General features: G+C 48.6%; 1 protein-coding gene across 7 annotated transcripts in view; it reads right to left on the bottom strand.

Annotated features, from left to right (window-relative positions):
- Positions 1–2303: 2303 nt before the first annotated feature.
- Brd4 (bromodomain containing 4) overlaps positions 2304–14978 on the bottom strand; it is a 70340-nt gene continuing 57665 nt past the window's right edge. For 3 of the 7 annotated variants that reach the window (XM_050145985.1, XM_050145986.1, XM_050145987.1), the window contains exons 12-19: positions 10089–10141; positions 9589–9958; positions 8516–9106; positions 5719–6093; positions 5462–5592; positions 5138–5343; positions 4815–5055; positions 2304–4558 (exon numbers count right to left, since the gene is read on the bottom strand). In XM_050145985.1, coding sequence (XP_050001942.1) covers positions 4490–4558; positions 4815–5055; positions 5138–5343; positions 5462–5592; positions 5719–6093; positions 8516–9106; positions 9589–9958; positions 10089–10141 — 2036 coding nt within the window. In that variant the 3' untranslated portion in view covers positions 2304–4489. Of the gene's footprint in view, positions 4559–4814; positions 5056–5137; positions 5344–5461; positions 5593–5718; positions 6094–8515; positions 9107–9588; positions 9959–10088; positions 10142–12269; positions 14441–14978 lie in introns of those variants that run through there. The other 4 variants (XR_007592467.1, XR_007592468.1, XM_050145989.1 and 1 more) reach the window with 2 other exon arrangements.

Genomic DNA, 14978 nt, shown 5'->3' with positions numbered 1-14978 from the left:
GATTTATTTATTATGTGTACAGCATTCCTTCCATGTGTGCCCCTGTGCCAGAAGGGGACGCCAGTTCTCATTACAGATGGTTGTGAGCTACCATGTGGTTGCTGGGAATTGAACTCAGGACCTCTGGAAGAGCAGTCAGTGCTCTTAACCACTGAGCCATCTCTCCAGCCCTAGAAATTTGTTCTTTTCTAATGAGAGACAGAAAGGAAGTGGATCCAGGAGAGGGGAGATGGGGCAAAACTAGGAGTAGAGGAAGGGGAAATTATAATCGAATTATCCACCCCCCTTTACTGAAAAAGAATATATTTTCAATAAAGGGGAGAGGAATTACTTACTATTTATTTTTTTGTTTCCAGACTGACTCTTGCAATTATGTATTTTACAGTCTCCTCCTCTTCTGGCTTTATGAGATTATAAGGCATAGACCCAGATTTTTGAGACAAGTTTTTTTTTTTCCCCCTGAGTGTTTCTGTGTAGCTTTGGAGCCTGTCCTGGAACTCACTCTGTAGCCTCAAATTCACAAAGATCTGCCTGCCTCTACCTCCAGAGTGTGCCACCACCGCCCAGAGAGACAAGATCTTTTTTTAAAAAAAAAAAAAAATTATTTATTTATTATTTATACAGTATTCTGTCTGCTTGTATGCCTGCAGGCCAGAAGAGGGCACCAGACCTCATTACAGATGGTTGTGAGCCACCATGTGGTTACTGGGAATTGAACTCAGGACCTTTGGAAGAACAGGCAGTGCTCTTAACCGCCGAGCCATCTCTCCAGCCTGAGACAAGATCTTATAATCCTTTTGTGCTTTAGCTTCCTGAGAAGCCACAGATGCCTAAGTGACTAGTTCTTAGGGGACAGGGTCCTATAGACCCTAGAGCTGGTTTCAATTTAGAGAATGACCAGGAACTTCTGATCCTCCCTGCTTGTTCCTGAGTGTTACAATTACAGGGATGCACCTCTGGCTTGTGTGATGCTGCAACTGGACCTACAACCTCTTTCATATGTAAGATATGCTAGGCAAGCATGCTACCAGCTGGGCCACACTCCCTTCTAAGTGGCTAGTTATACATTTACCATCTTGGAGCATTGTCTATCAAGTCACTTTTTCATTTTCTGGTTTTTTGAGACAGGGTTTCTCTGTAGCTTTGGGGCCTGTACTGGAACTAGTTCTTGTAGACCTGGCTGGCCCTGAACTCACGGTGAGCCGCCTCTCCTGGCATTAAAGATGTGTACCACACCGCCCAGCTATCAAGTCACTCTCAGCATTTAGTGGACGAGGCTCCTCACTTTTCTATACTTCTCACTGTTACATGCTTTATCAAACAGGACTCTAAACAGTATTATTTATTCTACCCAAGGATGATTAAACCTGTGGCAAACGGCCATAAATTGTTTGGCCTCAGTAAACAATGCACTTGAGCAGAATTACACGTCTTTATTGTTCTTAGACTTTACTATCCTTTCTTTTCTCGCATGATTAACTAGTATTGTTTTTTAAGGGAGGAGGAACAGGCTGGCCACCTACTCACTTTTTCCTGCCTCCACCACTCCCGAGTGTTGCAATTTAAGTGTGAACCACCACCACACCTGGCTAACTTTGATTTAATACTCCATAAAATCAATTATCTCACATAAGTGTTCCCAGGACCTCTCCTGAGCATCTGACTTGGCTCTTTGGCTGATAGGCATCTGAGAACTTCCCTTCATTGAACTCTATACTATACAATCTTGTCTCTAAATCCCAACTCACCTCCATTTTCCAATTCTACACTCAAAAAGACATCAGTAATCACAGGAGGGTAACTTTATATTCAGTACAAATGTTTATTTTTGCAATGAGAACTGCACAAAAAAAAACCCTTTAGTATATAAGTGAAAAGTCTACGAATTCCCTTCTACAAATGTCTAAAGTATTTTAATACAAGATTCACTGACATAATTATTGGCCAAGCAACCCGTGCATACAGTACATTAGGGGCTTGTACACACCTCTTATTCTTGTATAGGACTAAAACTGTAAGAAGGATTTGAAAATGGTCAGAAATTAAATAGATCCCAGTTCTAATTACAACCCAGTTAGAGGAACACCTATCAGGAAGGTGTGGAGGTCATGTAAAACTTGAGCAAGAACGTACAGATAAATCATTTCCCCAGCTCAAAAGTGGGGCCCAGCATGGGGAAATCATCTCAACGAGAGAAAACATGAGTGGGCTGTGGTAGAAACCTCAGAGGACCAGAACACCATTGTTCCTGCACAGTAGTATATGAAACGCTTGGAGGGAGATAGGACCTTAAGGATAGGGAGGTGAACACTGGCTAAGTACCCTAACTGTGCCCTACACTGAGGTTTGGTCTTTCTGGTTGAGGGGTCCAAGGTATGGATTAACAGTGCTAGAAACATTTCAACTTGTCTCTGCATACATATATTTATCTTACATCTTAGGGACTGTTCAAGGGTGCCACCCATGCCTTGTAGCTGGGGCATGTGTGAACAGGTGAGCACAAGGCAGCAAAGCCATCTGGAGGCTTTCTCAGCAGAAATATGTTGATATGTGGGGATACAGAGATCCTATTTGGAGGGAATGTACACTTACCTAAGAGTATCTGGTTAACCCTGAGCTTAAATCAAATTAGAAGTTAGGTAGAGGCAAGCATGGTGGAAAAAGTGGCCCAGATCCTTACATGAAGAGGGGACCAGGATGGAGAAGGGCCCTCAGTCAAGAGTGTAGTCTGGATGTTGGCCAAGGTATCACTGAAGCCCATCACCACCTAGTTCAGGTATTAGCAGGGTTTCTGGCTCCTTGTTACAGCTTCAGTTTGTGGGGAAACTGAGCCCAAGCAACTCCTGCCCAGGAAAGGGAAGGACCTGCCAGTGGGGAGAGGCTCAGTGCTCACTGTTGGTAAATCTTATGCAAAGGTACCTGGGGACCTGGGCCTAGCCTAGCAAACTACAAAACCTAGTTGGTTCACAAAGAAATGTCAGGGAGACGCCAGCATTAAAAAAGAGAGATGTGTTTATTCCATGATCAGTACAGACCAAATGCATATTCACCATATGAAAGTCAAGCCAGTCAGTGACTCCAGAGTTTGGCCAACACCGAGGCACCAGCACTGTGGTGTAGAATGGGTTCTCATGGCACATGTAACCTCACCAGGGGCTCCAATTTAAAAAAAAAAGGGGGGGGGGGGGTGCAGCCCACTGGTCTAACCAGGTGCTAGATGGGGAGCTTCTGCCTCAGTCTGCCCCCCCCCCCCCCCCCCCGTGCCTGGGGCCCACCTCATCCCCCAGGCTCTCCCTTTCTTGGTAAAAACAAACAGATTTGACATATAAAAAAAAAAAACAAACAAAAAACAAATAATTCAACAAATAGAGGGAGAGGAAAAAAACTGCGGTTTTCTGGTTTTATAATTAAAAATAAGACTAATAAAGTTTGAAACTTAATACAAGCAGGATTTTGTTTTGTGTGGGTTTTTTGTGAAGTTTTTTGTTTTTGTTGCTTTTTTTAACACCAGTTTGGTGGAGTCACCAACAAACTTCAAACAAAGATATGCCAACTATGTTCACTATACAGTACAGCCACGGTCACACACTACCCACAGCGCGGTGGGAGCCGCCACTCAATGAGGAGACGATCACACCATTTTGGAGATAAGCAGTGCCACTGTGTCTGAAGAAGAAAGAATTAAAAATAAAATAGAATTCAACAAAAAAAATATATATATATATATAGAAAAAAAAAAACAAAAACAAAATCAGAAACACAGGTGGGAAGGAACTGACTTTGGTTGGTGGCCTTACTCCCCAGGTGAGGTCTGTCCATATATGTGAACAGTCACCTCTATCTGAATTGCCATGGACACACACACACTTCCATGACACTATTCCCTTTTGCACAAGCGAACACTTATTATAGAGAGCGACTCTCAATTAAAGGCTTGTGGGGGGAGGGGAGAGGGTCTGTTCAAGGCAAAGTCAGTGCCAGCAAGGGGGGTGGGCCAGTGCCTTGCCGTTCCAGTCCACACAGGCTTGCCCTGGCCTCCTGGGAGTGGGCAGCGATGGCTGGGGTGTGAAAGACTCCCAACGGGTAGGACGTCACGAACGTCATGTTCTCAGGGACAGAAAACCAGTCATGGTGGCGGCAGCAACAATGTCCTGTGTATACTGTGTAGACATTTGGCGCAGAGAAGGGCCTCTGCCCCGCAAGCGGGGACGCAGGCCTTGGGTCCAGCCGGCACTTGACTCATATTGAGGCGTGCTCTGGAACTGACGTCCTCTGAGGGGTGGCATGTGGTAGGACGTCTGTCCGACTGGCTGTAAGGCAGATGGGCTCTGTGATCCTCAGCTGCCCGTCAGGCCTGCCCCGGGCATAGCATGCAGGAGAGCCAGGCCCAGAGACACCTCTGGCCGCTGCTACTGCTTCCACTGCTGCCCCTAATACTATGGAGAGTCAGTATTTTTGCCAGAAAAAGGCAGAAGTCACCTAGGTGCTCTCAGAAAAGATTTTCTTCAAATATTGACAAAAGATCACTCTGGAAATTCATGTCAATTGTAGCTGCCATCTGGAGGGGAAGAAGGAGGTAGAAGTGAGTTTGGGGTGCACTGTTCCACCAGGTGCTGTTCCCTCATACCCACCCTGGTCCTTTCAACCCCTGTTTCAAACCCAGGTGCCAGTGAACTCAGGAGACCAGCCAGGTATACTGCAACCGGCCTGGGCTCACTGCTTATCCTTCCCTCCCTAGGTTCTAGGACAACCTTTATCCCAGGATCTTCAAGGTGGACTCCTGCCCAAAGTTCCCACCAGGTTCCCCTACTCACTGCCTCCCTGCGCCTCCGCTCCTGCTCTCGTTTTCGAGCCAATTCCCTCTGCTGGTCCAGCATAGACTGGGGCTGAGAACTCTGGGCTTGGGGGGCGGTGGCGGCAGCCACAGCAGCTGCCTGCTGCTGCTGCTGCTGCTGCTGCTCCTGTCTCTGCTGCTGCTGCTGCTGCTCCTGGCGGCGTCGTGCCTCCTCATGGGCTCGACGTGCCTGTTCCAGCGCATCTTCATCCTCTCGGCTCCTGGGCAGAGCGGGGCCCCAGGTCAGCCTGGAGCCCAGTATGGCCCTGGGAGCCCCAGTGCCCTGCATGGACCCCAGCCCACCTCATACGCTCCTGCCTCAGCCGCTCCTTCTCCTTCTCCGCATGCTCAGCCTGAGCCTTCAGGGCCTTTTCCCGCTCCTCCTTCTCTCGAGCAGCACGACGGAAATGCTCGAAGCTGTCACTTGAGGACTTGGCTGTGGAGGATGGGGTGGTTGGATGCTTCTGTACCAGACTGGCCCAGGAGCCCATGTTCTTGATTTTCAGGTCCTATAGAGGCAGAGATCAGGTGCCAGGTAAGGACCTGTTGCACAGGATATGACAGGAAGCTTATGCCCACCAAAATTATTTCAATGAGATGAGTACCTCAGATTACTACTATCCTTACCTTTTTGGGTGCCACTGGTGTTTTTGGCTCCTGTTTCTGTTTGTCTTTGTCAGGGGCCCCTGGTGGGGGTGCAGTCTGCTCTGGGGGCCGAATCACAGGCCTCCCCACATCTACAGGTTTCATCTCAGGCCCTAGAATTTACAAACGATATGTGGGTCTGGGCCACCTGAAAGGTGTGGCTCATGGCATATGAGGTCATCACCAACATGGGTCAGGGGCCCAAGTCCCATGTGCAGGCAGGGAGGGAGGACACTCACGCTGGGGCAGGTGGCCTGGGGCCTTGATGCTCTCTGGGTGCTTGGGGGGTTCTGGTCGCAGTGAGGTGCTGAAAGGCTCGCTGCGGATGATTGGTGAATGAATCTTCTCCTCTTTTACTACCACCAGGGGCTGGGGCTGGACGACTGAGGGCGGGCGCAGCTCCTGGGGCAGCATAGGCACGGCAGCCGGTGAGGCAGGTGGGCATCCCTGGCCTCGGCCCATGACTGGCCCTGGGGGCTGTGGCTCAGCTCTGCCCTTTACCTGCTTCTTAGGCTGGACACTTTGCTGGGGTGGAGACTGATGGGTCAGGCTCTGGAACTGTGGCATCTGAGGGGAATGTATCATAAGCGGAGAGGGGGCTTCACGAAGGTGACCTAGGAAACAAGACAAGAACTGTGTTGGGGCTAGTATAGAGGCCATTAGCCCTGAGCCACTTGTGCCTTGAGAAGACAGTAATGAAAGAAAGGCCAGGCTATTCATAGTCTATCACGTGGCCCAAACAAGCTTGGAGACTCACAGTATCTATTATACCTGATAAGAACATTATACCTGGTAAGAACATGACCACCCTACCTTGAGGGAATGAGGATCCCTAGTCCCAAAATGTGGAGCCTGTTTATGCCCTAAGTTGGATGCCCAAAAGCTTTTCTGTAGTCCTAAGGTGCTAAGTCCCAAGGTTTGATTCTTCTGCACCTCAGCATTACCCAGGAAGCTTCGTTAAACACATTAGATCTCATGTGGCATCTGCATGCCAGAGCTTTTTTAAAGCCCCCAGAAGGCTCTAAAGTTAACCTGGGCTATACAAGGTAGATAAACAAATTCTAAAGACTCAACCAGATAATCCACTTTGTCCCCTATAGTATGTGTGGCTGCAGAGGAAACGGAGCCCAGACCCTGGGGTGAAGGTGGTCTTCCCCCAATGCTGTTTCCAAGCTCACTCTACAGAATGTAGAAAAACTTGGGACTGACCTCTACCTGGGCAAAGCAAGTACAACAGGTCCCAGAGCTCACAGTCAGTCTACTACCCACATCTAAGCAACAGGTGTAAGGTGGCCACCTAAATACCTGGCACAGGTTATGAGTGCTAGGGAGCTCTATGCTAGCAAAGGAAATTCAAAACATGTAGTTCTGACACTCAGCTGTACCAATGAGGAAACTGAGCTAGTTTAATGAGCCAGAGTCTGGGAACTGGAAAAGCTGAATCTCAGCCATTCCCACATAGCTTGCTCTCCACATAAATTCCAGCTAGAAAGGGGCCTTGCCACCTGTTATAACCCAGTTAGCTACAGCCCAGACTAGTCCTCCAGGTTCCACTTCTAAGCTACTATACTAGCACAGGAATCCTTAGATCCTCCAATATCTCACCCTCTCTCCAGTCTAAGGTGTCCAATTTGGCAGACCTAAAGCAGACCATAATATCACCTATGTAGCAGACTCTTGGCTACACTGCTGTGCTAGCACCAAAGTCTAGTAGGGTGAGCTTCTAGCTTGTCAGAACTCCCTTGGAAGCTAGCACCCTGGCTCCACTTGTCCGTAGTTCACCTGTGGCAGTGTTGTCAAGAACACTTTGTGAGGCTGACCTGGACTACAGAAGGCTTTGGTCTAGGGTTTTGTTGGTGGCTTTGGAGAGCTGGCTTAGCAGTTCAGGGATGGTGTTGGGAAATTGGCTGGGTATCCAACTGAATGTTTCTGACAATTTGGTTTTTATCCCAGATCTGTCTGCTAGGTTCCAACCCATATGGTTTCTTATGTACCTAGGTTACAGGAGCATGGGTGAGGCCCTGAGGTCGCTAAGAGAAAGTGGATGGAGGCTGTCCTGTGCAGAACTGGCCGACTCTTCTGCCACCTGTTCATCAGCTTCCTTGCACAGGGTAGTAATAGCATAGCTGCATGGGTGGTCATGTCCAACTCTACTTTTCCCAGAGAGAACCAACAGCTGCTCCTAGCTCAGAGCATGGAGTAATTCACTTGCCACCTGGCAGCTTGTGTTGAGTCTAGAAGAGGTCACAATCCTGCTTTGCTGCTCAAATTAGCTCAACCCTAAGACAGACCACATTGTAAATGTATAGTGCCTCATGAGTCCAGGTACTCCATTCTATAGCTCAAACTTTACTGGAACCTTTTCCAACCAGAGATGGCCAGGGCATTTTGGTTACCAGCATTTGAAAGTCAAGTGTCCCAAAAATGAGAAGCCCTGAGGTGGTGGCCCACACACTCGCACTCAGGAGGCAGACAGGAAGATAGATCTGTGTGAGTTCAAGGCCAGTCTGGTCTACAGATCAAGTTCCAAGACAGCCAAGCCAGGGCTCCACAGAGAAACTGTCTTTAAAAAGCAAGCAAACAAACAAAAAAGAAGGGTGAAAGGTATGGCCTAAGTAACACTGCTGAAGACTGAGAAGTCTGCACTAGGCTGGAGAGAGGCACGGTTGCTGAGTCCCAGCCATATTCACCAACATGGGCCATGCAATGCCACCTGGGTCTTCAGGGCTCAGAAAAGAGCCTGATTCCCAGCCTGTTCACCAAATTAGCTTCTGCCCACCTCATGGTCATCTCTAAGAAACCTATCCTAACCTTAAATAGGTAGATCCTGGCTTCCACTTAGTAGGATCAGGAAAGGTCTTTGTCTGGGCTACCTCTGCTTGTGAGCAAGACAACCTGATCAACACAAAGCAGGGACAGTGATATTCCCAACTACACAGTGCTACAAAGTTTGGCTCTGAAGCCAGAAACACCACATTGCTAGAATAAATTACCAGGCCCACCTCCAGACTCCGAGTACAAAAACAGGCCACTTACCAGCTGAGTAGGGGTCTGACTTGTGGTGCCGGGGGGAAGGGTGATGCTGGATGACTTGCTGGGGCTTAGCAGGCTGTGTTGGAGGTGGCTGCTGGCCTGGGGGTGGGTGAGTAGGCTGCTGGCCTGGGGGTGGTGGGGGTTGCTGGATGTGAGCAGAAAAGGGCATGGATGGCAAGTGAACTGGCCGTGGTGGGGGCTGGTGCTGTTGCTGGGGTGGTGGTTGGGGCTGGGGAGGTGGGGGTGGTGGAGGCTGTTGCTGGAGCTGCTGCTGCTGAACAGAAGGGTGGGGTGGGGGCGGCAAAGGCGGTGGGGGTTGGGACTGCACCTTCACAGAAGGGAGTAGTGGTGTGGGGGGCTGCACCTTCTGCAGCTGCTGTAGGTATAACTGCATCTGCATTGAGGTGAGGGGTGGGGCAGGTGGCTCTTCATCTTCCAGCAGCACTTGTGGGGGCTGAGCCATAGGTGGCTGTGGGAGTAGGGAGGGCTGGGCCAGGGCAGGGGATACAGCTGGGGGTCGGGTAGGCTTTGGGGGCAGAGCAGCAGCTCGGTTGCTAGGCCGAGATGGTTGCTGGGGCAGCGCATTGTGCAAAGCTGGAATGACAAAAAATATGGAAGTGAGGCCTATCTGATTCTGGACTGTCTTTTTTTTCTGCTCTGTCCCGACCTTGTTTAGACTATGGTGACCTCTTTCTGTTTTTTCCTCCAATTTTCCTAAGCTTCCAAAGACCAATTGGAATAGGCTCCTTGCAGTCATCCTGTCCTATATTTTGTGTCCCTAACCCTTCCTCTAGTTCCCTGCATAGACCTTCAAGCTTCACTGTAGGTCTTTGATACCTATTCATAGACGTTTACCAGTATGCCAACATGTTGAGCAAATTTCTCCACCCCATCCATGGTCTACAGTAAACTACTGAGAACATAATGCCTGGACCCCATAACTACAATCTTTTGACATGCCAGTCAGGTCCGAGAGAAGCAACTGACTTGATTGCTGATGCTAACAGGAAGCCTAGAATACCTGATAATGATGTGGTAGAACCAAGGTGGCAAAAGGGGAGATGGCCATGGCTCACCTGGAGGAGAAACTACGGTATGCTGGTTGAGATGGGGTGGAGTGCTGTGCTCAGGCGGCTGGGGCAGATGAGGTGGCAGCTCCGGTTGCGGCAGGTGCAAGATGGGCTGGGTGAAGTGGCCAATAGGGTCAAACACACTGCCTGGTAGCTGTGGTTCCAGGACGGGTACCTGGGCAGTGATGAAGGGTGGGGGCGAGGACTTCATCGCTGGGGCAGTCTGCTGAGGCATGGAGGGCGGCGGAGGTGGGGGTGGGGGTTGCTGTTGCTGCTGCGGAGGTGGGGGTGGAGGAGGCTGCTGGGGAGGCGGGGGTGGCTGCTGGGGCACAGGAGCTGGGGCTGTCTGCATCTGTGGATGGTGATGGTGATGATGCTGTAGGCACACAAAAAGATACACAGGTTGATGTCAGACATGAGAAAATAGTTGGGGTCAGATCCACAGCATCCTTTCAGCTGAGAGGGTTATCTAACACCTAAGGAGGAAACACCCCTGAAGCACATACCTTTTTTTGGTCCCTCCCAGGGTGTCCCTTCTTTTTTGACTTGGGTGCCATCTCTGCAGAGAGAAGACAAGGTAGTGAGACTCTGGGGAAGTAATCATGGATTGGCCTTGGATAGAGAAGAGGACAAGAATATAGGACACTCAGGACAAAGGCTGGATTGCGTTGGGCCATCAGGGTGGATGTGTCACCTATCCACCTCTCCGTGGTTTTCCCAAGGAACTATGCCTGGAAAATGCCTCAGTAAGCTCCAGACCACAGCCACCAGAAATAGCCAAGGCCCCGGCTATGTCAGAATCTGAATTATAGAGACCTTGGGCAGTAGTGTCAGTACACTCTAGACTATGTATAACCTGCTATGTTTTGCAATGAGTCGGGATGTTTGCAATAACCATGTATTGGACAGTTGAGAACAACACTCCAAAAAGCGAGGACAACCATTCAGGGCCACACAGCTGAAACAACAATTTAGGAACTCTTGTAGATGGTTTACTGAGGTCTTTGCCTCAGTGTTCAAGCGGGACCTGAGAAAGATCAGTGATACTGGCATAGGGCATGATCTGATCAGAGCCACAGGGTGGGCAAGGAAATTTCTATAGAGTGAGAACACAGAAAGTTTCACCTTTTGGAAATAAGGAAGCAGGATGGCCTCCGCAGAACAACCATGAAGAAACAGAGTAGGTGCTCACTGCCAAATAGATGGCATTGACCCCCCTTTCTCTGATTATCAGTCATGTCCCTTCTCTGGAACAGTTAATGTGCCCAGGCTCTTCAAGAGGCTGAAGACCTGGTGCTTCAAGTATGTGAATGTGTCTTTGTGGAGGCTTGTTAAAAATCTAGGTGCATACCTCTGTCACTACCTTAAGACTTTGTAATAAGAAACGTTTACCAGCAGACTACTCCAGGAGAGAGATTAACACCTTGGCCAGTGCTTCTGGGCTAGCAAACAATACAATTATACCAGGTTGGAGTCTGGGTCCATAGTACAGAGCTTTTCAGATTCTGTCACGAAAGAATGATTTGTTTCTTTGCTATGGCTTACCCCAAACACCTTGTCAGAGCACCAGTTCTTACTCTCTGTTCATAGCTATGTCGAGCTACTGTGCGGGGCATGGCCCCTGCTGTGTAGCATGTTACCAGGAGTTAAGATAGGAGGACCTTATGCCCAAGTTTGCCACTCCATGCAGGATTGACAAGACACAGAAAGACCCTAGCAGCCAAAACTATGTCTTCATACAAATGGCAATGGGCAGCAAGTAAGGACACCTAGCACAAGGAAACCCCTATCTTGATGCCAGGAAGCAGGGCTCTCCTTGGGTCAGAAGAAGAAACTTGGTAAGAAACTCTTACAGGGAAGAGATTTTAAAGGGGTTGTTGGGAAGATTTATAGAATCAGGACATTTGGTTGCTTTGAGTATGGAAGCAGAGAAGGTTGGACACCTCACTCAGAAGGATTTGTATGGCAGGGGACACAGCTGATAACTCAGTGGGGGGGAGGGGGCTGGGACAGTCAGTGTGTGGACAGGCTCCTCTATTAGCACTTCCAGTGTAAAAAGGTGGAGTGGGCAGGGGAAGAGAAAAGGGACTTGGTTGGGAGGAAGGTTGCTCAAAACAAAAGCAAGTTCACTCTTGAGGGGATCTCAACATAGAGAAGCTTGTCAATAAAGCTGAACCACTGTGTCAAGTATGACCTGGGAAAGCACTAGAGGTGCTACCCAGATGCTGAACTGAATGTGAGCTATTTAGGAAGGAGAGAGGCTCTGCCTGTTGTCTGGTAACATTGAACAAAGCATTGTTTGCCCACTTACACTAAAAGGACAATGGTTCCAATCCCTCACCACATGCCTCATATTATGAACAGAGGTCCACAAGACCAGGCTTAGGAGCAAGAGCGGTTGGATACACGGGTTCTAGGAAGCATGTCAGTTGCATTGGAAAGGTCACAGGAATATTCTGGAGCTCATCTTCAGACTGGAAGAGAAGGCACAAGGCAGCCCCCCTTCCCCCGAGCCTAGGCAGAATTAGAGAAGTGGCATATTGTGAGGCTTCCGTGAAGCTCCTGGGGCCCAATGCTTGTGTTGGGTTGCCAGTAAGAAGACAAGACAGTAAGCATACAGCTTATGACACACCAGCCCCAGACACCCACACACAAAACTCTTTAGAAGGAGTTACATGGAGATGGCCTCAAATACTATGTGATCTTTATTCCATAACAATCTTAAACTCCAACACAAATTCCATCTTTACATTAGGATGGCATAGTACAAAGTAAAATGATCTTGTAAAATCTGATATCAAACACTGATTTCTTTTCTTCCACCTCAGCCCAGCCCCACTTGAATAAAGGAGACAAAGGTTTAAGAGCAGGGCAAGGGCAATATGGGGCAGAGAAGAGCCCTCTACTGTCCTGGATAGCGCCCATCAGGACCCCACAGCCCGTTGGTACGCTAAGGCCCTCCCAAGGGTACCTCCCAATGCCCAGGAACAGAAAACTAGGAACAAAGAAAAGTAGGTAGGATGCTGTCCTTTCTGGCTGCTGTATACCCAGGTCACCAAGTATAATTGATGGTCTAAAGATCTTTCAAGTTCAACAGGTCCTGAGTGTTCCTGTCACACATAAGGCCCACATAGCCAGGGATATTCTGGACAGTAAAGAATATAAAGGACAAATTGCCCTGTGTATAGAGGGTGTGGGGAAAGGCAGGGGCAGCACATAGCCAAAATACTGTGGGAATGTAGGCTATCATTTGGTCCAAGATAGCAAAATCTTCCCAGAAAGATAATGCCAACAGCTTCCCAACTGTCCTGTGGGAATCTCTGGGCAAGAAGCCTCCAAACCCCCACCCCTCCCAATCTCAGTCAAGCCAAGTTCACTGGGAACACGTCACGCACAGGCCAAAGGGCAGCTCAAAATAGTTTGTTTGGCAAAAGAAGCTAACTTGAAGCTAGACACAGAGGACTTGGAATGGCCTATGAACTCAGCAGTATCACTGAGGAGCCATTGGATGTTCTAGGGAGCCTGAGACCCAAAGGCCATATCAGGTATAGGGCAGCAAGCAACCCAAGGATTCTGGAACCTGGGAAAGGGCATAGCACCACCTCAGCCTGCTTTAAGCCCTAGGAGAAGGCAGGCTCCAATGTGTCAGTCTTCTCAGAAGTATGTAAAAGCACATTTTAAAAGAGAAAAGGACAGAAAGAACCTGCTAAAATGCAGATGCAATTCCTTGGGGGTACCTTTTAATATTGGGCAGTTTTCTGCTAAGATGCGAGATTTGTGAGTAAAAAATGGTCAGGGCCAGTACTTGTTTTTTAAGGAGGACACCCCTCCGCAAAAAAAAAAAAAAAAAAAAAAAAAAAAAAAAAAAAAACCACACACACACACACACACACAAAACCCAGCCTACTTTGGTTTGTCTCTGTAAAGGTTTGGATGATGTGGCCAATTCTTTCCTGCTCTAACCCCAATAATGCTGTCATTATAGGAAGATGAAGATGGTGTTGGATAATGACACGGGTGACAACAGAACTTGGAGAAGTACTGCAAGCAGCTCACAGGTGATATTCTTCTTGCCCACTTCCCAGAGCCTGACTGGGCTTGGAAGTGGGGCCTGATGGGCCTTGCATGTCCCTTATCAGCAGCCTTGAAGTATTTTTCTTAGGTGACTTGAGGAGAAAAGACCAAAGAACTTGGGGGAAATGCCCACCAGACCACTTAACTTTTAGTGCTCTATGGAAACAATGGAGACTTCAGGAGGCAATGGGTAAACTAAAGCTGGTCACAGTCTCCACCTCATCAAGTCAGCCAGAGTGGACCTAAATAGCCTTTGGGAAACCAGCTGGCCTCTAAAGGCCCCACATAGGTCAAGATGTTCATCCTCAGGGTGAATTATATCTTTCCTGGGCTAAAGTCACTGCAAGGTTTGGAGTCTCAGAAAAAAAAAAAAAAGAGGGAAGGGAATAAGAGAGAAAACACACTGCAATCAGGCTTCACACACAGAGCAGCACCACACGTATGCATAGAGGGGGATTATTATCACCCTCAAGGAGATGCCACCCACCCAGAGGACCCCAGATGACCAGGGAAGCTGGGCTGGACAGCCAGTCAGTCTTTGTACAGAGAGGCCCAGGCAACAGGCCAGGCAGGCAGCCTTCCTGAAGGTGAGACTACGTGTATGCTGCGGAACATGACTAATCCACCCCAGGGGGACAGGCCCAGGGCTCTGAGCAATTCCATAACTTGATAGAGTTCTGTCCCTTTCACTGAAGAAAATGGACTTAAGCTATAGCTCGCTGGGAAGGAATCTGGAACTGAAGACCGTTTTATTAAGAGTCCGTGTCCAATGATTAGGCAGGACCTACGTAGAGGGAGAAAGAAACCAGTGTGAGAGAATGGTGTGGAATGTACCGTTCAAGTTACAAGAACAGAAGAATTGCAGACTGAGCCAGCTTCTGTGCCCTAGTGACTGAAAGGGCACAGGAGAACCTTATTGGAAACCAAGAGTCCCATCCCTGCCTGGCCTGCTTCAGCAGGGATGGATAAATCTGCATACACAAAGGCCATAGTATATGTAGAAGTCTAAAATTGCCTGAAGCCTGTCTGCACTTCTCAACAGAACAACTGTTTCTCTTAATGAGTTCCATATGTGCCCTGCCTGAGTGCACTGGTATTTTCTTTACTCCTAATGTCCCATTAGAATGTGAGAGGTGCCCCTGAGTTGTCTCTTACCAGCCAGGTATATAAAAATCACCAAGCGTCAGCTAACCAACCTTTCCACATAGTGTGGTTAGGGAAGAAAAGGTCCCAACAAAGGAAGGAGCACGGCATTATAACATTTCCCACTGAAGAAGGCAAAGAGCAAAGTCATCTCTTCTACCACCATATCCACAAAACAA

This window comes from Alexandromys fortis, unplaced genomic scaffold, assembly GCF_014885135.2.
Source record: "Alexandromys fortis isolate MF-2015 unplaced genomic scaffold, M_Fortis_MF-2015_v1.1 scaffold_42, whole genome shotgun sequence".
NCBI lineage: Eukaryota > Metazoa > Chordata > Mammalia > Rodentia > Cricetidae > Alexandromys > Alexandromys fortis.
The sequence above is the reverse complement of the archived record's forward strand: the minus strand, read 5'-3'. Positions and strand labels throughout refer to the sequence as shown.